We start from the raw sequence: 24,909 nt of genomic DNA on the forward strand, positions 1-24,909 counted from the left end.
AACTTAGAATCAACTTGAAATTTGAGTTGAAAGTGACCAGATCCACACAAATAGAAAATTTCATTTCTAGCATAGGAGGTTTCATTTATTATTCTGAGAGTAAACAGCTACTAGGAAAAGTATCAGTGCTACTGACCCGCCGAAGTACCTCCTCTTAAAAATTACGGTGCACAACTTTCACGCATGACGCTGGTTTACGAGATGGTATTGAAAGTCATGGCAGGAAAGCAAAGGAATCTGCTTTGTTCAGGTACCAACTAGACAAAATACTTCAGTAACTTTCTCAGGATTCATGAGGTGAGATGGGACCATAAGGAAAGAACTACTGATGCTACATCATAGTATCTGAATGAGGCACATGAACTTCGCAATGTGACTCAGAAGTTTTAAAAAACACAAAAAGTCAAAACAAAACAAAAGACCCCCACCATTTTCCCACTTTCCAGACCTCAGACTACTTTTTCCTAAGTAGACCACACACCACATATGCAGTTTAGTTGACATTACAAACTTCCTCTCCTATTGCTTTATATCTTTTGATTTCAAATATATGTACATCATAAACATGTTGGTAAAAGGGTCAAATGACAGGGACTACCCCCAATATAAAAGTCACACTCTAGGTCTGATTTATGATTTTTTCCTCTATGATACCATTAGGTACCTTTCAGAAGAAGGATCAGATAAACTGCTCTTTCTTCTCAAGTGGCAGAGAACCAATGTCTTTACTACACATTTACTTCACGCCATGAGAAACAGAAGATGGTCACTACATAAAGGATGCAATACAGAATCATCCCTACACAGAAACAATTCCTATGCTGTTAGTGAGGAAGAGAGTAAGTTTTTAAGAACAGGGAATTATTGTTTTATGGGATCACCTGCTGCAAGACAAGCATTATTTTAATATAAGTGTTCTGAGACATACCAATAAAGTTGGCAGGTATATACATACACTGATGCAAATGTAATTTCACTGGACAAGTAGGCAAACACCTAAGCAGTTTATCCCAACCCCCTCCAGCAGAGCACAACCAAGTTTCAAAACTTCAATTTTAAAATTAAAAAGATAAGGTTAAATACACAAGATCAATTTATGTAGTATATATTCACCCTCAGAACGTGCTGAAGATGTTTTGCGTAGTTCTGTTGCACAGAGGGTTCTTTCCCTGAGGGCACATAAGGAGCTCTCAAACTGTTAATAGGTCTCTATTTTGTAACAAAATAGCAATTTTAAAATCTTAAAAAAAAATACATTACCTTCAACATGGAAGATCTCACTATTTAAATATCCATGAAACAGACATACTGGTTTGCATATCCTTTTTGGAAATACAAACAGCAAATAAAGTACATTGGAAGCATTTCAAATGTAATAAGCGCATATTTTATAGAAAGGTTCTGATATAAATTATATAACAATCACGTTCCTGTAATATCCTAGGCTAATTCATAATGTCGGAAATAAGTTAATGTAACATGGTTTAAAACTCTTGTTCCTATTCATTTCAGGTTACAGAGTGAAATAAATAAAATGTCTTGGTAGGGAAAGGGGCACTGGCCATGGCAAAAAGGTACAGTACTAACCAAAGGAAACTAAGTCAAGGCTACTGTGCTGTTATGCTACAAACAAACATCTTCATACATCTGAGTATTAAATAAATGTGTAAGATCTTCCATACTGACACCAGAATATCAAAACTACCCCTTTGTTTCTCAGGTATATTTACAACTTATCAGTCACCTTATGAGCATGTTCATTAAGACAGGTATCAAACACCAGTATTTACTCATTCTGATCAAGAAATTTCAGGGAAATGTCAACCCTCCCGCCCCTGGAAATGTGCACAAAACTTTTTATCAAAATCTTATCTGATACAATGCTGTGGTTTTGTAAAACAACTAAATAGCTCAGACGACCAATAACATGATCCTGTTTAAGCATCTTGCTAGCAGGAAAAGCCCTTACATACAGTACACCTGGTGAAAGATCAGCTTGGCTTAAAATATTCCAGTACAATTTTCAGAGTAAACAACTTCACAGAAGTTAATTAAAAAATAATAATAAAAGTCAAACTAATCTTAAAGAAATAAGGGGGGAAAAACAAAGACACAAACTATAGGTAAGATCACCAGGAAGGAATGCCCAGCTTTCATTTTCAAATGTTGACTGAAATTTAGGTTTCAGTAAAATATCTCCCACAAATCTGGAGCACAGCTGGTTGAACATACTGCATACTTTCAGATGCCAAGTCAAAACACTTTTCAGTCACATTTTAGCAGGGCAGCAATCATTCATGTTTTTAAGTATGAATAAAGGTTAGCCAATATTCTATTATTACATGGTTCATAGTCTTATCAACCTAACAGAAAACAAAGAAAATTAAACCCCAACATGAAGTAACAATAAACAATATTTAACCAAGATAATGCAATGAACATCCAAATTAATTAAATTAAAAACCCAGCAATACCATCTTGTTAGTCAGTGCAAACGCTACATACAGGGTTTTCTCAAAAAGCTGAAAGCACCTGATTCTTTTGCCAAGTCATCAGATTCAATAATGTACAGGCTTAAATCTGCATTTTAAAAAACTGCCATTACATTAGTGCATAATTTATCAAAATTGTAAAAACGATTCTGCATAACTTAGGAGAATTTAATATCTAGTACATCAGCTGAAAGACTTAGGCACTTGGTTATATATTTAATTACTTACTTCAACAAGTAGCCTGTGTATAAATATTAACAAAGCAGAAACTATTCTTGAAAAATGGAAAATTGAAAAAAAAGTTAAATGCTACAGATAAAAGCACTGCACCACACTCCTACATATAATGCAGTAAAGAAACCTAGTATATAACCCTGTAAAATTCTATGGTAAGAACGTCTAACTCCACTCTTCAAAATTAAAAAAAAAAAAAGAGGAAAAAAAATCCATGCAAAGTCCCATGAAAAAGATAAATAAAGCAGCTGGAATGAGATGGAAACTTCTCTCAGTGAAACATAAAATAGAAATAAATAAGTTAATTAAGTCTACTTTCACTAGATGTATCATTGTAGGATCCTGCTAGTTTAATAACTGAGTTGTTAATTTTCTATAGAAGCCATTTAAAATAGGAAATGGCTCAGTTACTGCACCGGATTGCTACAAACTCATAAAAAGCTGCTTGAAGCTTAAGTTAAATGTCCAAATTCCAATCACTTCTGGAAAGTGAACGTGTTACCCTAGTAAAGTAAATTTTCTTTTTTTTTCATAATGCTAATGCAAGAGGGCTTAAAGTATCAAAGAGTCCACAGGAAATGGATGCCCCCAGTAATATCTTTTTTTTAAAAAAAATATACATTATATAATATATATTATATATATAAAAAGCTAGTGTAAATGCTTCCATGGTATGGTCACAAATTTGAAAGATGAACCTCCTTTCAGCTATTAACCATTTTCCCATTTGCAACAGATTTTAAAAAGTCGTTTTTATCTTCAGACATAACATGAGTTTTCAGAATGAGGTTGCCAACACTGACAGATGTGGTGATGGGTAGGCCACTTGCATTGCTGATGGACACTGGGAGTGGCTGGCTAAAGCAAGAAGTTACCGGCAGAATTGTTTTTTGCTCTTCCCTGGGAGAAAATAAATGACATTGAAAACAAATTAGCTTTAAGTGAAAACTTTTAGGAGTAACCATGCATGCTGAATAAAAGCTATAACACACTTTAAGAGCCCCTAGAAACAGCATGTCTTTTTTTTTAGTGGCTAAAAAAAAATCCCATTTTTGAAAAATTATAATAAAAAATTAGAAGATTGGTTAGTTTAAGGCCAACAAACTATCAAGTTCAAGATAAACCCATATTTTTGGCAGTAATTATACTAAAGATCGAGAATATCTTAACATGATTTTTTAAAAGGGAAACCCTTTATTTAGGTTTTAATTCTGCATTTTGTAGTTTTGATGCTTGCCTGTCAGACAGTGAAAGTAGAACCTGATTGTTGTTCAGTTGCTAAGTCCTGTCTGACTCTTTGTGACACCAAGAGCTGCAGCACGCCAGGCCTCCCTGTCCTTCACTATCTCCCTGAGTTTGCTTAAACTCATGTCCAGAGTCAGTGATGACATCCAACCATCTTATCCTCCTGATGCTCAAGTATAAAAATAAACATTGATCCCAATAAAAAGCAAGTTTCAGGCTACTAGCATGGAGCACTTTGATAGTTCAAATTTACCTCTGCTCTCCTAAAAAACCAGACTGACCAAATCATTGCCTTATTACATAAGGTTTTCCCCTCATAGGATAAAATCAAAAATGAATTTAATGGTGTATCTATTTCTCTTTAAATATTCATGGCTTATGCCCAGTGGTTATGAATCTTACGTCTAACACTCACAGAATCACACGGTCTTCACCTAAACTCTGTCTCTTCTGCTCCAGAGGCTCCTCTTGGTGCTGCTGGACTGGATGCCCATTCTCTACTGCTGTTCCATTCAGCAACTGATCATTTTGAGAACTGATACCAAGCTGTATGTCCAGGATCTCCTATGCAAATAAAATGTTAATCCTTCGGGAGGAACATGTTGTGTACTTTAATTTCCAATGGAGTAAAGCCTCCTGGATATCTAATTGTGGTACTTACTTCAATCTGTTCACCTTGTCCATCAGGTTCATCAGTATCAAGTGCTGACAGCTCTAACTCAATATCCCTATCAGGCTTAGTATCAGCTGCATCTTCTGTATAATCACTCTGTAATTAAGAAAAATACTGATTTCATATCTGTGGAAACTGGGGCTTCCCTTTTAAATGAAAATGCGAATCTCAATGACTGATATAAGAAATCTGGGATTACAATTTTATTGCTACTGTTAAATTTTAAAAGCAATCATCCACCAGAAAAAGCCATGCTAAGTAATGGCATAAAATGCACTAAACAATGGATAAAACAACATGCAGCAGCAGCAAACAGCAAATATACCAGGGATGAAGCTGAGAGGGTCAATGTCCTTACCTCTCCATTTCTCAGTTCAATTTCCTTACTTAGAAGATTTAATGTGAGGTGACGGCCTTCATCCAGGGAATTCCACTTCTGTTGCATAGCCAGAGCATTGGCCTCCCTCTGAAGAAGCAATGAGTTACTCTTGGCCTAGAGGGGAAAAAAAAAAAAGAGTCAGGTTCCAGCCTTTAGCTTTTAAACGTCATTCTTTTTTAAAAAATAAACTCAAAGCTGACTGACACAGAGCCTACCTGCTGAAGTTCAATGCTCAAAAGGTCTCCAGTACTGGAATGCTTTCTATGACCAGATAAATCGGTAACAATGAATCTGTCCCTTTAAAGAAAATTTGTTTACTGTTACAAAATGAAGCAACTAAAGAAGTAATGACTATATAATAACTATATACTATATATGTTTTACATAACAGATCAACCCTGAAAGTTTTAATCATTATTCCAGATGTAAACTTTTTTCAGAAATTCATTATATAGTTAACACTAGCAAAACACAGTTCATGAATAACTGGGACTTCGATCTATACTTTGGGAATATAGACAAGTCTGAGAATAGAGAATCCTAAAGAATTAAGAGCAACGTTACCGTTCAATATAATGTGCTGATGATGTAGCCTCATTACCATATGAACTCCACCTTGAATCAACAGCATTGACATAAGGTACATAATCTGTAGAAAGAAACAATAACCAGAAAAGTGAAAAATTAGACACAGATGTGAATGTATACTTCCCCCCAAAAATCCACAGTTATCTAAGTAGCCATGCTTTCCTGGCTAAGCTGTTTAACTCTAGGTTTACAATGGTTGTTAAATGGAGAGACATGTTCTATACCTATCAGAGTGAGGATTATAAAGCACAGTGCTAGACCATACCAGGTGAAGTACTAATGATATGGATTACCTGATACACTGATGGGCTTGGTTGCACTTCCTTGGGAAGCAGTGGCCTGGACAGGGTCCGTGGTATGGTAACCAGTACGGGAAGATCTAGAAATCGCACCCCATTTTGAGATGATGGGTCCATCACTAAAAGGAATTATTGGATCTTCTTCTTTTGTCCTTCTCTGAGTTTCAAATAAATGCACTCTTCTCTTAACATCCCCACTGTCCAGGTCCTGTATAAATAAAAGAAAATAAATAGATCGTGGGCAATTACTTCAGCTAATAATACAAGTAAAAGCTTTCAAAAAAACATGAAATTAGGTTCTCTGGTAAATTTAATATTAACTGTATATCTCAGTCATAACCCAACATCTATTTTTAAAACACTATGTTCAAATAATTTAAACACTGGGTGCAATTTATTTCAGACTTACCTAAATATATCTGCTGCTTACAGATGAGTTACTGTATATAGCAACAAAATGAAGATGAAAGCTTTCAATCATTCTAAAATTTGAATCAACATGCATAACCCTTGCCCCCCAAATCATACCATTAATACCGCATTTGAATTAGCAATCACATCTCTGGGCTCTGAATCAATGGCATTTATACAAGAACCGATGGTGCCACAAGACCAGGGAGAATAATGGGAAAGATGATCATCTTCAAATTTTGTGCCACTCACATTTTCAGAGAACTGGTTAAAAAAAGAACGAAAAATAAAAGCAAAGGCAATTGATAAGAAATTTAAATTACAAACTTGTAACGAATATAAAGTAAGTATTATAGAATTCACAGCACTTTATAGTGAATAATTAAACATTCAATAACTAATATAAAAACTGTAAAAAGTTACAAATAGTACATATTTATATTACATCTTAACAGAAACAGAATGCCTTCTCTTTTTCACTTTGTCCTTTAAGAATTCATAAGGAACCCCAGAGTGACACTGCCCAGAATAAAAAACAATTTACAGCATGCCTCTAACATGGTACAAAGTGCTCCAAAAAATGAAAAAAAGCAAAAAAAACACACACATACATAAACACATACATAGAAATACATTTTCGTATTAAGCAAGTGGCAACACTCTTCTCAAGATGGTTAGCTGCTTTGAAGAAGTCTAATTTTGATGAGATAAATTTGGATCGGGATTGGTTCAAGATGGCAGAGTAGAAGGACATGCGCTCATCTCCTCCTGCGAGAGCACTGAAATTGCAACTAGGAGTTAAACAAACATCGACTGGAGGATGCTAGAACCCATGAAAAAAAGATACCTGACACGTCCAAAGACAAAGGAGAAACCACACCGGTGTGGTAGGAAGGGTACAATCACAATGAAATCAAATCCCATACCAGCCAGATAAGTGACCCACAAACTGGTTAACAATAATACCAAAGAAGTTCTCCCACTATTGTGAAGATTCTGAGCCCCAGGTCAGGCTTCCCAGCCTGGGGATCTGACAAAAGGACTGGGAAGATGAATTTAAAAATTCAAATTTATGGATGGAAAAATATGCTATCTAGGATTTTTTAAAAAATATGTCTACTTTAAAAATTCAACAGTTACGGATGGAAAAATATGATGTCTAGGATTACTTCAAAATAAATCAGCAGGAAGAAGGGCTACAAATGAAACAAGATTAGCTGAGCTGATAACTGTATAATGGATACATGAAGTTTATTACTATTCTCTTTTTGCATATGTTGAAACTTTGTAAATTTAATGAAAAGGTTAGAAAAAAAATTTTATATTAGTATATCTAGGGATAGGGAATAAACCAGATGAATCAAAGAAAAATTAACTGTTTGCTCTAAATATAACAGTATGGAAAACAGGGTACATTAAAACAATCCTGGTGCAAAACCTGTCTTGAAATGATAAGAACAATAATTAACAGTGATTTAACACACCATGAATAATAGTCATTTCTGCATTTCCTGTGAAGTAGGAAAGAAATGCCTCAGACAGACCAGAATTCAAATCCAAGCTATTTATAGGCTCAATTTATTACTTGGGCAAATTACTTAACTTCTCTGAGTAGGATTCCTAACCTATAAAATATGGGTAATACCTGCCCCCTAAGGATTTTGTAAGAATTAAATAACATGTAAATGCTTAGCACAGTGCCTGGCCACGTAAGTGCTCAATAAATGGTGGGTATAAATCTTATTTATCAATAAAATCTATAAAAATAAGGAGAACTATAGTGCTGCAAAGACTTGAATTCTTGGTGGAAAAGGACTGTGATTTGTTAGCAGTCTTCAGTGTCACAATGCCTGGCCATAGAGCTTACATACTCAATGTTTATTGAATTAAACTCAACTGCCACCAAACCAATGCAAAATATCCAACACAGCTATCCCTAGCTTGAATGAGTGCTCTGAAGTCAGTCGTCTGACCTGTCCCTGCAACATCAAGTGATTAAAACCTTTCTTTCTTACATCAGTGCGAAAGTCTACACTGAATAGAGGAGAAGGTGGTGTTGGTGACTGTGTTGCCACAGGAAGAGTTGAAGAGACAAGAGGTGCTTTCTGAGTGTGGTACTGTGCCCACTGCTCTGGCTTTCTTCTTATCTGCTCCTCGCAACTGGTCTTCAAATGACCACAAGGTTCCTAAGGGGGGACAAAAGAAACAATCTTAATCATCTAGGGAGCAGTAAATAAATTTAACTATGCTCTGTGGAAATAATGTGAACATTTATTATACTGTTGGGACAAAAAAGAATACAGAAGGGAAGTCCCCCAGCCTATTCTCCATACACTTAAATGAAAGGGTTTAAATAATGTTAAGAGTAAAATCTGAGCACTCACTTTTCTGGTTTAGGAAAATCGTATGTATATATGTGGAGATAGTAAAAAACAGGCCCTGTCTTTGTATCTTGAAGATTTCTTTTTACTTTCTGATCACTTTCGTATCCAAACATAACATTTATTGAGCATGTATATGCATCAGGTCCAAGTCTTAAGAGCTTTTTCTGATTTAATCCTCGCAACAGCCTTATGAGGTAGGTACTACTATTATTTCCATCAAAAGTGAAAAAACTGACATAGAGAAGTCAAGTAAATTCCATTAAGTTACACAATTAGTAAGTGGAGGAGCCAGGATATACCCAAATGTTGTAACATCAGACACTAGACTCTTAACCACTGTGCTGTACTAGCTAGCATTCCTAGTTCCATTATCACTTACCCTTGGTAAAGGCACAGTTGTCCTTGGCTCACTTGGTGGCTGACAAGCCACTGAATAATACCCATCTAATGAGTTATATCTTTCCCGCAAAGACGTCTGATACACTGACGAGTGCATCACATCCATTGGAGGTAAAGAATTGCTTCTAATAATGTCATCTCGTTGGTACATAGGTGGGCGCCAGATGCGCCTGCTGTCGTACACAGGAGCATACATTCCAGAAGGTACTGGGGGAACTGGTCCATACGGCTGCGGAGGAGGAGGTTGGTAAGGAGAAGAATTCATTCGATCTCGAGGGGAAAATGTACTGTAATGATCGGCATATGGCATGGAAGCAGGTGGGAGGGAGGACTCTGGAACATTATTGGACCTCACAAAGCGAGGAACACAGGGAGCCACACCAGCTGGTACCGTTGGAGGTGGTGGGTAGTATCCTTGAAAATTGGAAAGAGGAATATTTAATGTAATTTTAGTAAAATTTAACATCTTATAATGGTTTAAGTCTAAAGCAGCCTTTAATGTGGGAAAATAACATAAGTTTTGAATTTTAGTTACCCCCGGATTAGAAAGATACTACATGCTTTCAAGACACCACTATATCAAAATCCTTAACATTCAACATTTTGTTAAACTGCTCCTTAAAAACATACAATAAACTATTAACAGATGCCTGGTAAATTTCCTTCGAGGGCATGTATTACCACAGGTTTTGGTTTAAGTAATTAGTTAGATCACTGATTCTTAACCTTTTGGGGAGCAGAGTTTAAAGACTTCCTTCATAATCTATATAGCTGTGTGCTGTCCTTTCAAAATTATACTTTAAGTTTATATACACCAAACATTTAGTGTATTATTTCCGAGGATATACAAAACTCACTAAAGCTCATCCATGAACCCCATATTTGATTCATAGGACTAAGAAATATTAAAACTATTGGTATGTAGAATCATAAGATTCTTAGGACAGGAAGAAAATTTAAGGGTCATGCAGTCCAAAGGATTAATTTTTTAATGTAGATATTCTAGATAGCTATAAATGACTCAATGATTTATTACAACAAATGTTATATTGTAGTTTCTTTTTCTTAGAATTATCTAAAATCACTTACCCGTCTGTGGGTACTGTGGGACTTCAAAGGGTATCTGAGTCCTTGGATCTTGAAAATACTGTATGTTTTCAGAATGCTGAGGATATACTGGTACTCTAGTGATAAATGGGCTGGATTTTGGAGGCACAGAATTCAGCTCTGTTCCAGCACTAGTGGGCCCAGCTGAGGTAGCTGCTACATTACTTACAGGAGTCTTGGGTGGAGAGCCAATTTTACTAGAGAGAAAATTTAACAAATGGAAATGATAAATCACTGCCTATGTCTGTTAAGTCTTCATCATTAGGAATTTTTCATAAAATTATATAGTGACCATTGACAGACAATGCTTCAGGTTTTTCAGGTGACAAATAAGGCAATGAATTTTACTGCTACCTTACACTATTAGTTCACAAGATTATAGTAAAAGATACTATATTTTGGTGAGGGTGGGAAAAAAAAAAAAAAAACAAATTCCAGGTAGGACTGTTCTATTAAGAGTTAAGATTAACTGAAATGTAAACTCAATGAAGAAAGGCCATTTTCGTCCATTTTGTTAACTGCTAGATCCCTAGGACTGTAAACATTTGTGGCATATAGAAGGCACTCAGTAGTATTTGTTGGACAAATGGAAAAGTTCCTGCCACATAGTAGGTAGTCAGTAAATATCTGCTGGACAAACAGAATACCAATAAAATGGTATTATTCATTAAACTGATGCAAAACACATAAGCTTTCTTTTATTTAAAAAAAAGAAAACACAAATGACTCTTTTTGTTGAGTCACCACGCGATCACTTCCAGAGGATCTTACCGTGGCTTCTTACATCCTCTGAAGAAGTCAAACTCTGGCAGAGAGAAGATATGTGGTGGTAACTGAAGAAAAAGATCTTGTTAATGATGCAGGAATTCAATACACTACATCTCAAACTAAAGAAGCCCTATTAAAGCAACAGTTTTATAAACAACAAGGAATATGGGGTGCCTTTAAGTCTAGCTGAGATTAATCTAGAAGATGCTTACTTTTATGTGTATTTGTGTATCAAAATGTAGAAAATAACTAAGAAATTGTAGATAAGAATAGTAAGTACAAACAGCTTAGACGTTAAAGGTATTTTAGTGCTGGGCTTACTCTTTGAAGTTCAATAAAGGCAAGAAGGAAAATAATTAGGATTTCCTCATAACAACAGTAAGTCAATTCAGTCACTCAGTCGGGTCCGATTCTTTGTGACCCCATGGACTGCAGTACGTCAGGCTTCCCTATCCATCACCAACTCCAGGAGCTTACTCAAACCCATGTCCATTAAGTCGGCAATGCCATGCAACCATCTCATCCTCTGTCGTCCCCTTCTCCTCCTGTCCTCAATCTTTCCCAGCATCAGGGTCTTTTCAAATGAGTCAGTTCTCTGCATCAGGTGGCCAAAGTTTTGGAGCTTCAGCTTCAGCATCAGACCTTCCAATGAATACTCAGGATTGATCTCCTTTAGGAGGGACTAGTTGGATTCTCCCTGCGGTCCAAAGGACTCTCTAGAGTTTTCTCCAACACCACAGATCAAAAGCATCAATTCTTTGGCTCTCAGCTTTCTTTATAGTCCAACTCTTACATCCATACATGACTACTGGAAAACCATAGCTTTGAAAAGATGGACATTCATTGGCAAAGTAGTATCTTTAATATCTCTGCTTTTTAATATGCTGTATAGGCTGGTCATAACTTTCCTTCCAAGGAGCAAGAGTCTTTTAATTTCATGGCTGCAGTCACCATCTATAGTGATTTTGAAGCCTAAAAAATAGTCTGTCACTGTTTCCATTGTTTCCCCATCTATTTCCCATGAAGTGATGGGACCAGATGCCATGGTTTTAGTTTTCTGAATGTTTAAGTTTTAAGCCAACTATTTTTCTCTCCTCCTTCACTTTCATCAAGAGGATCTTTAGTTCTTCGCTTTCTGCTGTAAGGGTGGTATCATCTGCATATCTGAGGTTATTGGTATTTCTCCCAGCAATCTTGATACCAGCTTGTGCTTCATCCAGCCTGGCATCACGCATGATGTATTTTGCATATAAATTAACTAAGCAGGGTGACAAAATACAGCCTTGACGTACTCTTTCCCCGATTCAGAACCAGTCTGTTGTTCCATGTCCAGTTCTAACTGCTGCTTCTTGACCCGCATACAGATTTCTCAGGAGGCAGGTGAAGTGGTCTGGTATTTCCATCTCTTTAAAAATTTTCCACGGTTTGTTTTAATGTACACAGCAATTACTAAGCTTATTCTAGGCAATATGCTAAGTGCTTTACACAGATTATCTGCTTTTCCATATCAGAATGTCACATACCATAAAATCTGGATTAAGTACTTTTTGAAAGGCAAATTCTTAGACTGCAGGAAAAAGGCACTCAAATTCATGACAAGGTTCAAGTTCAGGTAAGTTCAGTCATGCAGTCATGTCTGACTCTTTGCGACCCCATGGACTGCAGCATGCCAGACTTCCCTGTTCATCACCAACTCCCGGAGCTTACACAAACTCATGTCCATTGAGTTGGTGATGCAACCATCTCATCCTTTGTCATCCCCTTCTCCTCCCACCTTCAATCCTTCCCAGCATCAGTCTTATCAAATGAGTCAGTTCTCCGCATCAGGTGGCCAAAGTTTTGGAGTTTCAGCTTCAGCATCAGTCCTTCCAATGAATATTCAGGACTGATTTCCCTTAGGATGGACTAGTTGGATCTCCTTGCAGTCCAAGGGACTCTCAAGAGTCTTCTCCAACACCACAGTTCAAAAGCATCAATCCCCTTCTCCTCCCACCTTCAATCTTTCCCAGCATCAGGGTCTTTTCCAATGAATCAGTTCTTCACATCATGTGGCCTAAGTATTGGAGTTTCAGCTTTAGCATCAGTCCTTCCAATGAATATTCAGGACTGATTTCCTTTAGGACTGACCGGTTTGATCTCCTTGCAGTCCCTCTTTACCTATATGCTTTTGTCTGAGCTGCTTTTTCCATTAACAAGACCCTTCCTTCCTAACTAGTCATACTTTCGGAATAGTTCAGGTGTCATCACCTTACTGCTAAAAATTTTCCACAATTAACCTCAGACAGAATTACTGCTATTTTTCGTGTTTTAGTTAACACTTGGAACACAACTCCGCTGCAGTACCTTTCAGCATATATTGTATCTGTTTATATCTGTTTCCCAAGCTACACTGGAAGACACTGAGAGGTAGGGAGTATATTTAGTTCATTTTCATTAACTATGCTAACTGGTCTCATATGTGGCACACAGCAGATGATTTACAATTTTTGAATCAATGAATAAATGATATACTTAGATTTTCTTATTTTTGAAAGTTTTTAAACACTGAGATATAATTTATACTTACAAAGTGTACAATTCAGTGATTTCTGGTATATTCCCAAGGTTGTGCAACCATCACCATTATCTTATTCTGTAGAAGCATTTTCATCACCTCTCAAAGAAACCTGTATTCATTAGCATCTATTTCCCATTCCCTTGTTCCCCCAGCCACAGCCTCTAGCAACTACTTATCTACTTTCTGTCTCCTATGGATTTGCCTATTCTGGACATTCACATAAATGGAATTCTACCATAATGGCTTTTGTATCTAGCTTCCTTGAATTAACATAATGTTTTCAAGGTTCATCCATATTGTAGTACGCACTAGTACCTTACTCTTTCATGGTTGAGTGACATTATGGTTTTACAACTTTACCTTGCCAAAATCTTTCAAAAGCTCATTTCCTAAGCATGTTTAACACAAGGTATCCATTATCTGGTGCCAAGGTACACATCTAAATCTTCTTCCCATACTTCTCCCAGCAATATAATATTTCCCTGTTCTTTGATCCAACTCCAATATTGCTTCACTTATGCAAATGCTGTCTCCCCCATTATGTCATAAGTTTCTTAAAGGCACAGATATACATCTCAGGTATTTTCAAGAGTGCCAAAAGCAGAGCTCAGAATTAGTGTATAAGCAACATTTGCTAAACTAGACAATGTTCTCTATCTCTTCCAAGATCTCTCTGAGGGAAGACTATCAGATCAGATCAGATCAGTCGCTCAGTGGTGTCCAACTCTTTGTGACCCCATGAATCGCAGCACGCCAGGCCTCCCTGTCCAACACCAACTCCCAGAGTTCACTGAGACTCACGTCCATCGAGTCAGTGATGCCATCCAGCCATCTCATCCTCTGTCGTCCCCTTCTCCTCCTTCCGCAATCCCTCCCAGCATCAGAGTCTTTTCCAATGAGTCAACTCTTCACATGAGGTGGCCAAAGTACTGGAGTTTCGGCTTTAGCATCATTCCTTCCAAAGAAATCCCAGGGATGATCTCCTTTAGAATGGACTGGTTGGATCTCCTTGCAGTCCAAGGGACTCTCAAGAGTCTTCTCCAACACCACAGGTCAAAAGCATCAATTCTTCGGCGCTCAGCCTTCTTCACAGTCCAACTCTCACATCCATACATGACCACAGGAAAAACCATAGCCTTGACTAGACGAACCTTTGCTGGCAAAGTAATGTCTCTGCTTTTGAATATGCTATCTAGGTTGGTCATAACTTTCCTTCCAAGGAGTAAGCGTCTTTTAATTTCATGGCTGCAGTCACCATCTGCAGTGATTTGGGAGCCCAGAAAAATAAAGTCTGACACTGTTTCCACTGTTTGCCCATCTATTTCCCATGAAGTGATGGGACCGGATGCCATGATCTTCGTTTTCTGAATGTTGAGCTTTAAGCCAACTTTTTCACTCTCCACTTTCACTTTCATCAGCAGGCTTTTCAGTTCCTCTTCACTTTCTGCCATAAGGGTGGTGTCATCTGCATATCTGAGGTGACTGATATTTCTCCCAGCAATCTTGATTCCAGCTTGTGTTTCTTCCAGTCCAGCGTTCCTCATGATGTACTCTGCAAAGAAGTTAAATAAGCAGGGTGACAATATACAGCCTTGACATAGTCCTTTTCCTATTTGGAACCAGTCTGTTGTTCCATGTCCAGTTCTAACTGTTGCTTCCTGACTTGCATACAAATTTCTCAAGAGGCAGGTCAGGTGGTCTGGTATTCCCATCTCTTTCAGAATTTCCCACAGTTTCTTGTGATCCACACAGTCAAAGGCTTTGGCATAGTCAATAAAGCAGAAACAGATGTTTTTTTGGAACTCTCTTGCTTTTTCCATGATCCAGTGGATGTTGGCAATTTGATCTCTGGTTCCTCTGCCTTTTCTAAAACCAGCTTGAACATCTGGAAGTTCACGGTTCACATATTGCTGAAGCCAGCTTGGAGAATTTTGAGCATTACTTTACTAGCATGTGAGATGAGTGCAGTTGTGTGGTAGTTTGAGCATTCTTTGGCATTGCCTTTCTTTGGGATTGGAATGAAAACTGACCTTTTCCAGTCCTGTGGCCACTGCTGAGTTGTCCAAATTTGCTGGCATATTGAGTGCAGCACTTTCACAGCATCATCTTTCAGGATTTGGAATAGCTCAACTGGAATTCCATCACCTCCACTAGCTTTGTTCCTAGTAATGCTTTCTAAGGCCCACTTGACTTCACACTCCAGGATGTCTGGCTCTAGGTCAGTGATCACACCATCGTGATTATCTGGGTCGTGAAGATCTTTTTTGTACAGTTCTTCTTTGTATTCTTGCCATCTCTTCTTAATATCTTCTGCTTCTGTTAGGTCCATACCATTTCTGTCCTTTATCGAGCCCATCTTTGCATGAAATGTTCCTTTGCTCTCTCTGATTTTCTTGAAGAGATCTCTAGTCTTTCCCATTCTGTTGTTTTCCTCTATTTCTTTGCATTGATCGCTGAAGAAGGCTTTCTTTTCTCTTCTTGCTATTCTTTGGAACTCTGCATTCAGATGTTTATATCTTTCCTTTTCTCCTTTGCTTTTCGCTTCTCTTCTTCTCACAGCTATTTGTAAGGCCTCCCCAGACAGACATTTTGCTTTTTTGCATTTCTTTTCCATGGTGATGGTCTTGATCCCTGTCTTCTGTACAATGTCACGAACCTCATTCCATAGTTCATCAGGCACTCTATCTATCAGATGTAAGCCCTTAAATCTATTTCTCACTTCCACTGTATAATCATAAGGGATTTGATTTAGGTCATACCTGAATGGTCTAGTGGTTTTCCCTACTTTCTTCAATTTCAGTCTGAATTTGGCAATAAGGAGTTGATGGTCTGAGCCACAGTCAGCTCCTGGTCTTGTTTTTGCTGACTGTATAGAGCTTCTCCATCTTTGGCTGCAAAGAATATAATCAATCTGATTTCGGTGTTGACCATCTGGTGATGTCCATGTATAGTCTTCTCTTGTGTTGTTGGAAGAGGGTGTTTGTAATGACCAGTGCATTTTCTTGGCAAAACTCTATTAGTCTTTGCCCTGCTTCATTGCGTATTCCAAGGCCAAATTTGCCTGTTACTCCAGTTGTTTCTTGACTTCCTACTTTTGCATTCCAGTCCCCTATAATGAAAAGGACATCTTTTTTGGGTGTTAGTTCTAAAAGGTCTTGTAGGTCTTCAGAGAACCATTCAACTTCAGCTTCTTCAGCATTACTGGTTGGGGCATAGACTTGGATTACTGTGATATTGAATGGTTTGCCTTGGAAACGAACAGAGATCATTCAGTCGTTTTTGAGATTGCATCCAAGTACTGCATTTCGGACTCTTGTTGACCATGATGGCTACTCCATTTCTTCTGAGGGATTCCTGCCCGCAGTAGTAGATATAATGTTATACTTATAATATAAGTAGATATAAAATTTCCCTATCACGTGCTAACTGCACAAATAAACAATATAAATGTCTACTTATCCATTTATTATTTGAAATCACTAGTGATTTACTGTGTGCCTAGCATAATGCTTTTTCCCTATATGGCATACAATAGATACTGACCAACTATGGGCAACATAATCTGAGTATGTTTTACCTCAGACTTTAAGACACTAAAAGAATACAAAAGCCTGAGACATTAGAGGTGAAAGTAACTTTTCAGATAATGTGAAAGTTTTAAAACTTTTTTCTTCAAGTACCAAAACTTTTCTACCAAAGTAAGTCTTATGCTGAAATCCCAAACAATAACAATAATAATAGATGCAGAAACAATAATAATAGATGCAGATATTTAGTGAGTGCTATGTGGCAGGCACTGATCAAAGCATACTGCAGTATTAAGTCATTCAGTTCTCACAATCAACATACCATGTAGGTAGTGTCATTATATCAATTTTATGGATGAGTAAACTAAGGAAGACAGATTAAGTCACTGGCCTAAGATCATACAGCTAGAGAAGGGGGAGCCAAAATGAACCCACAGAATTTGGCTTCAAAGATTTCTCTCTTAACAACTACCCACCATTACAGAGCACAAAGTGGAACTGTTCTAATCAAAACAGGGGCTGGAGGCTCAAGCATCTCACCTGCTTACGTTTCTACTTAGTTCCCTTCTGGCACCTCTATGGACTCAATCCTAAAGTTCAAGGAAATAAGGTGTGAAAAACTCAATTCTGGTTCAACTTCTTCAGCTTACAGTTGAAGAAAACACCCATAGTTGAAGTGAATTTCCAAGGTCAGAGGGCTATTCAACTGCAGAGCCAGGACTAGAATTCAAATTTTTTTGGTATTTAGTGCTATCTCTACTACATGAAATAATCTGCATAAAAATTCTGATTACCTGCTTTCCCTCGGGATAAATAAAAATACTCAGGCAATGATAAACAGATTAAATTACTCATGTAAACATTTTTACCTACTACTTACTTTTCAGTTACAGACTCTACAGAAGGCCCAGCAGCATTCTGACCATTGGTGCCAACCTTCCCCACTTTCTTCACAGTCTCCAGAGCTCTTAATGTACTGTCAGTACTACGTGGAATTAGCTGGGAAACACTGTTTTCTGCATTTGAAATTCCATTTGTACTTTGAACAATTTTCCCCGTTGTTTCAGTACTTCCTATGACAGAAATGACATTTCCGGCTGTGGTTGTGACAGTGTTGTTTACACCAACTTTATTTAGAAGAGGAAACGTTCTTACAGTTGCATTGATCTTTTTGTTCCTTAATCGATACCTGTTTCAAAAACAATAAACATATCAGTAAATATTTCACTAACTCTTACCCTAAGTTAAAAAAAGGGGGGAGGGGTGCGGGGAGGTGGGCAATGGGAAAAAAAATTTCAAGGAAGGAATAGCTTTGAAAAAACCTTTATTCAGCTAAATATCAAATACTATCAAACTCAATTATAATAGCTGGCACATTAAAATGTATCTCTCATATACATATGTATACACACAACACTTATAATATTTAGGCACACAATTAATATAGCAAGAAAAGTACACACGTATTCAAAAAGCATTCTGAGGGAGTAGGAAGAGATCTTTCTGAAAACCTCTGTATACCTGGAATACAAAGTACACTAAAAAATGAAAGGAACCAATATCAAATTCAGTTGGGAATGTAGATGAAAAGGTATGCAAGATTTGAAAGAATTCTCTATTGTTACCAAGTTGTTAAAGCATCAGATAATTTTAAAGAGATTACAAAATCCAAAACTCATTCTTAAACTCCAAGATACATAAATTTAGTATTATATTTTTCAGATTAGTTTATGACTAAAGTATAAAGTATTTGGGTTAAAGATTTTTCTGATTTTAAAGATCTTTCTTTAAAAAAGTTTTTCTGATATTAAATTTGGGGCTGATATAACACTCTAATACATAAAGCAATTTGATCCTGGATTCAATTTAAGAAAATTTATATCCACTTGTACAACAAAAATTTCATTATAGTCTTAGTGAATGTTCCTGCCAATACTTTAACATGGTAAACAACTATGTTACATGCATAGAAAGATGACTATACACATATGGGGTCATAATTACATATAACTAAATTAATCTGATACCAATGTTATACATAACCAAACATATGGTAATTAAATATAAACAGTGTTGGTGATGAGCAATACCTTCACAATAGTTTCCCTTTTAGTCCTTCAGTATCTATAAACAACTTCATTATTCAATCCTTCTCCCCCTCTTTCCCATACACACATGCTGACAGAAAAAGCAAAGCTCAGTAAAGACAAGTATTCCCAGACCAGACTGGCTAAAGGTGGAGTGACAGAATACAAAGTTTAAAAAAGAGCAATAGGTTATGGCCAGTTTACACATATCACCTTACAGATCTGGGGAACCAATGATTAGTTCTTGAAGAAGGAGGGTAACAGGCAGACCTATATTTTAAAAAGGCAATTTGGTGGCATGGAGGGGCCTGCGCTTTCCTTAACATACTGTTCTGAAACCTGCTCTGCATTCTTCACCTCAAAGGTTCCTGCACAAAATGCCCAGCTGCTCCTTGTTTTCCTTTCTCAAAGGATAAAGCTCAGATATCCTTAACACTGCTCTTGCAGGTGAAAAATAAAGTTTTAATTGTGGGTCTCCTAAAAGAAAGAAGTGATGAGAAGTAAAATCTTAACAAAAGAAAGTAAAGTAAAAGATAAATAGGGATGAATACTGGACTTCTAACATCCAGGCAGCTAACGACTTAGACTTGGAATCTGGACCTCACAGATGAAAAAGTCAACTACTTTCTATTCTTTTAAAGTCATTAAGGAGCCCCCACAAGCATTTGTTCCCTGCCTTACCAAGTTTAGAAGCCATTATCCACCATTAATTCCTACCTTAAACTCTCTTGGCCCAATTACCTTGTTGAACTCACCTGGTAAAGCCCCAATCCAATTTGTTACTTATTCTCTTATCCTGTGCCTGCTCAAGTAGGTGACTGTTGCTAGAGAAAAATCATGCAGTCATGCTGAGTAGATTCATTTCAAAATTATGATCACTTAAAATGGCCAAGCAATACATTAATATACTTCTCTACTAAATTAACTTTCATATGTCTAACATCCTCTTCCCTTTCACTCTCCATAGCCCCATCATAGCTGATGATACTGCCTCCCACTTAACACAGAAAAGATGACACCAGAGGAGCGTTATTTATCTTTCCACCACTAATTCCACCAACCCTCCTGCTTCTGTAACTACACATTCCACATAAAATAAGGGATGAAGCGCTACTGTTCTGAACTCAGGTCAATCTTTCCACTCACACCCCAGGCCCAAGCCCATTTGCCCTCTCCAAGACTTTACTCCTATAATCATCTTTTCTTCTCCAGTGCATCAACGCTTCATTCAGGTGTCTGATTAAATGTCATAGTCTCTGGGATCCCTTTCCAGACAATCTCATCTAAAATACCTCCCCTTTTCAGTCATTCTCTTTCTCCTTACTTTGTTACTTTTCTTCATAGAACCAATCAATACCAGGTATTATGTTTTCTATTTATTCACTTTACGTTGATCTTCTCTACTACAGTGTAAGCCCCATGAGAGAAAGGATTTTGCCTTTTATATTCATCTGTCTTTAGCACAGTACCTGGTGCACACTAGGGGTTCTATAAATATTTGCTATACGAATGTGGAGTAAGCCTTAAACTTCACATGGCCAAGAGAACTACTGATTTTCTACCCCCAAGCATTTCCTATCTCAGTAAAAGACATCACTTAGTATACACAGGCCCCAAACCTTGGAGTCATCCTTGCTTCTCTTTTCTTTATACCTCACATTCGATCCATTAGTCAAATCAGCTCTACTTCTAAAATATATCCCAAGTCTGGCTATTTGTCATCACCTCAATTACTATAATCCTAGGACCAAGCGACTAATCTCATGCCTGAACCACTGCAGCAGTCCACCATGTAGTTACCAGAGTAACATTTTTAAGACAAAATTACAATCCCATTGTTCCATTTGAATAAACCACTAAAATGGCTTCCAAAATAAAAGGCAAACTCTTTGCCAGTGTCCACCAAGCCAGTATGATCTACTCTTGCCTAGCCTCTCCAACATTATCTTTCTCCATTCTTCTCATTCTCCATCCTCCCAACACACTGGTCATCCTTCTAGTTCCTGAACTTGTTTCCACCTCAAGCCAATTTTGTTTCCACCTCAGACTTTATAGCATTTTATCAGTAGCTGAAATTATCTGCTTACATGTTTAATGTTCCTCTTTCACCACTAGAAGTATCTCAAATAAGTACCTAGCACTTAACAACCATTTTTAAATATATTTGTTGAGATGGATGACCTCAGGCTTTTGTCACTCTCCAGAATGCAGTAATCCTTGGGAAAAGGATTCTGATACCCTATACTCTAAAATATATTCATACAAATATTAAGAGAGATCTGGGGCATTTGTTTGGTTAGAGATATGTACAATAGAGAAAGCAGGCCAGAGTAAAAAAATTAAGTTAAACATTTGCATTCGAATTCCTCCTGGTACATTATGTGAGTTAAGAAAAAGGATCCATCCTCAAAAAGTCTGAGTTGGGTAGCAACATGCATTTTTTTTTAACCAATGGGATAATGACATCTTCCACTTCCTCAATCCTTTGTATTATCCTGTTTCTCCTTCTTCTTTTTATTTAAGAGCAACAGAGTATGAAACTGGTTGGAAATATAAACTGTCGATTATCTACTCTTTCAACATAAATATACTGAGTTTACATGTCAGTACTTGTTAGGTTCAGAAAATATAAAGATGAATAATCCATAAATAAATGAAGTCCAGTGAAAATACACAAAGTAAGTAAATAACTGCAACACAGTAAGCAAACTGGTAGTTATAAAGTTACCAGGTATAGGGTACTACAGAAGCACAGTGAAGGTAGCAACTAACACTGCCTGGAAGTCACAGAGGTTTTCAGATGGAAGATGCTACCTGAGTACAATCAGGAATAGGAGCTCTCCAAACAGAGAAAAGGAGAGTATATGATATAAAGTGAACACACGTACAAAGGAAAGAAGAAAGAGAGAAAGTGTATAGTAGTAAACTGGATGTACCTTAAAAAAGTAACACAAAAGGTGGAGTAAGGCTGGAAAGCAAGACTGGGCCCAGAACCAGCAATAATATACTGAGAACCAATTAAGAATTTAAAGCAGAAGATGGACAAGATTATACACTTACTTGCAAAATAAAATCTTGGTTGAGACATAGGGAGATGCATGTAAAAAGCTACATAGCTCAAAACGACAAACTGGGTAAACATACACATGTAAAACATTAAACACTGCACCTGGCACAAAATCTGACCAATTAATTTGGCTTCTTTTTACTACTACTATTATAAGTTCAGGCAAGAAATAACAAAGTTCTAAAGTAGGACTGGAGATAAAGAATAGGAAGCCAATTTGAAGATATAAGATGGAAAATGGATTTTCAGGTGGGCACCAGTTGTGAGTATAATGGCAATGAAATCACACAATTTCTTCTCCAACTTTTTTAAGTTTAAGGGCTTCCCAAAGGAGGTCTCCTAAATGGGAAGCACTGCGAGATGAAGTAAAAAAGGTAGGCCAGGGGACTTCCCTGGCTGTCCAGTGGTTAAAACTCTGTGCTTCCAATGTAGTTGGCGCAGGTTTGAACCCTGGTTGGAGAACTAAAATTCTACATACAGAGTGGTGTGGGGCTAGCGACCCCCCCAAAAAGTAGGCATGAAGTAGATGACACAGAGACTTGCAGGCCACAGAGTAGACTTTATATCTTTATCAACAGGGATTCCTAAGCTTCTCATTATCTGCAATGAGCCTTAAATGCGAAGTTCCCCCTATTTTGTTGGGAATAATGGGGTTGAGGGTAGACAACCACAGCTATAAGATAACTAATTAGGAGGCAAATACGAATCAAGAAAAGGGGATGACAGGTTAGACTACAACGAGAGAAAGAACAAGAGTTAAGAAATATACAGGAAGCCGAACTGACAGACTTGACTAAGACAAGCAAGTGAAAGCTGACAAAAATTATTCCAATAGCATGGAATATATAACTGACTGGACAGGGTACACCTGGGGAGAGTAGGCACACGGTGTATACAAGAGAAGACATCAATATATGAGGAGAAAATTAGCTCAAATTGGATTTAAAGTATCTAAAAACAAAAGAGAGATGTCCATTAACAGTTGATATACAGGTGAGATATTCAGTAGAAAGGCTGGAATCAATTTTTGGTGAGATCTCAATGATGAATGTTTTGGTTAAAAAACAGAACAACCAAAACTTTGACAACATTTATTACAGTTTATCTCCATTTACTTTTATGTCTGGGATAAGTGGACATAGAAAAAGGGATTACCTATAGGACAAGAGAGAGGGAAAAGAATGTTAAAAAGACCAAAAGCCCATAAAAAGAAAATGTATCTGCTTTACCATTTTACCTGAGACTCAGCTGTTACCTTCAATAGAACCTGAGTAAATAAGACTCTAAGCATAAGAATGTTTTCATTCTGCACAGGTGCTTAGCAGAAACATGGATTCTAGCTCTACAATGGTCTAAAATTAGATTCCTGAATAAGGTTTTAAATCACTTGTTAACTATGCTGCCAGAAGCAACAAGGTATGGTTTCAAAAGTAAAGGTTATTTTTCAATCTGAAGAATTCCATGATGTGGACTTAACTGCATCTTCGAAACTCATCACAAACTTTGATTCTATATGACTCTTTCATGATGACCAAAAATTAAATCCAAATAAAATAGAGTTCTCTTAACTTACTTTTCAAGCTCTTCCTGAGAATGGGCAAAAGTACAATTTGTTCCTCGTGGACACCCTCCTTGCTGTCGCAAATCTCGACACATGCTGGTCTTGTATTTGCTGTTTGGCTGAGGCTACAAAAAGAAAATCAGTATGCGGATAAATGAAGATTTCAGTTCTCACTCACTCCTTGTGACATCAGAGTTCTATGAGGACACCTTTAATTCCTTTTCACATTAGACAATTCTTGTGCTGACGTAACTACCACTGCCCTGTTTCCTGTTATGAGTTACATGGCGTAATCATGAGTTGACATTTTAGATACTCCTTCTGAGGATCATCAGGAACTAGTTCAAATGCTGCATTACTTATCTGTCAACAAAATGTCCACAAAAATAAAAGATTTTTTCATCAAAATTCATTGATGTCTCAAAATTATGATATCAAACCAAGCAAACAATGTCAAAAAGCATTAAAAAAGCTGTAAGCTTTGTCTACTTAAACATTCTCAGGAAAAGGAAGAATACAACTTACTCTAGAAGTTAAAATTTAAGAAACACTAATTTTACTTGTCAACTTCAGAGTATAACTTTCTTCCAAGGGTCGGTGCTAAGTTTATACAAATAATGAGGCAAAATATAAAAACATCATGACTGCTATAATTTGCATCAAACTCTAAGACATCATTGTTATTTCCGTGACCTTAAGATGAAACATTCATCTTTTAGCTAATTTTTGAACATTATAACGTCTTCTAATAGAATAAGGACAGAAGAGTGGAAAGATCACTTTGGAGTAGACTTGATCCCAGTTCTCTCACTTACTGCCACCATGATCTTAGATATGTTATTTAACCTCTTTCAACTTCAACTTGGAGACAGCAACTGCCTTGCAGGTGGCTGGGAGGATTAGAAATAATCTTTGAAAAATATTGAGACTGGCTCATAATAACTTAATAAACGGATGTTATTATTAGAATAAACGGTTTTACCTTAAATAACTCCTTCAAAAGTACATTGAAAATACTTTATTTCCACACATTTACAAATATGAACTCACTGGAATGGCAACAAATGAGAAAAAAGTGACAATTTCCCCAAATTAAGAAAAAATCAGGCAAAATATTTGGATGGAATCAGA

At 37.0% G+C, this 24,909-nt stretch overlaps 1 protein-coding gene across 4 annotated transcripts in view; it reads right to left on the reverse strand.

Moving 5' to 3' along the window:
• Window positions 1-1,364: 1,364 nt before the first annotated feature.
• Window positions 1,365-24,909, reverse strand: part of RC3H2 (ring finger and CCCH-type domains 2) — a 52,957-nt gene continuing 29,412 nt past the window's right edge. The window contains exons 9-21 of one of the 4 annotated variants that reach the window (XM_055541069.1): window positions 23,791-23,903; window positions 17,944-18,252; window positions 10,194-10,408; window positions 9,085-9,518; window positions 8,337-8,507; window positions 6,439-6,585; window positions 5,905-6,118; window positions 5,588-5,672; window positions 5,239-5,320; window positions 5,003-5,137; window positions 4,633-4,740; window positions 4,387-4,535; window positions 1,365-3,626 (exon numbers count right to left, since the gene is read on the reverse strand). In XM_055541069.1, the coding sequence (XP_055397044.1) occupies window positions 3,431-3,626; window positions 4,387-4,535; window positions 4,633-4,740; window positions 5,003-5,137; window positions 5,239-5,320; window positions 5,588-5,672; window positions 5,905-6,118; window positions 6,439-6,585; window positions 8,337-8,507; window positions 9,085-9,518; window positions 10,194-10,408; window positions 17,944-18,252; window positions 23,791-23,903 (2,358 nt within the window). In that variant the 3' untranslated portion in view covers window positions 1,365-3,430. Of the gene's footprint in view, window positions 3,627-4,386; window positions 4,558-4,632; window positions 4,741-5,002; window positions 5,138-5,238; window positions 5,321-5,587; window positions 5,673-5,904; window positions 6,119-6,438; window positions 6,586-8,336; window positions 8,508-9,084; window positions 9,519-10,193; window positions 10,409-17,943; window positions 18,253-23,790; window positions 23,904-24,909 lie in introns of those variants that run through there. The other 3 variants (XM_055541071.1, XM_055541070.1, XM_055541072.1) reach the window with 3 other exon arrangements.

This window comes from Bubalus kerabau, chromosome 11 (genome assembly GCF_029407905.1).
Source record: "Bubalus kerabau isolate K-KA32 ecotype Philippines breed swamp buffalo chromosome 11, PCC_UOA_SB_1v2, whole genome shotgun sequence".
Taxonomy (NCBI): domain Eukaryota; kingdom Metazoa; phylum Chordata; class Mammalia; order Artiodactyla; family Bovidae; genus Bubalus; species Bubalus kerabau.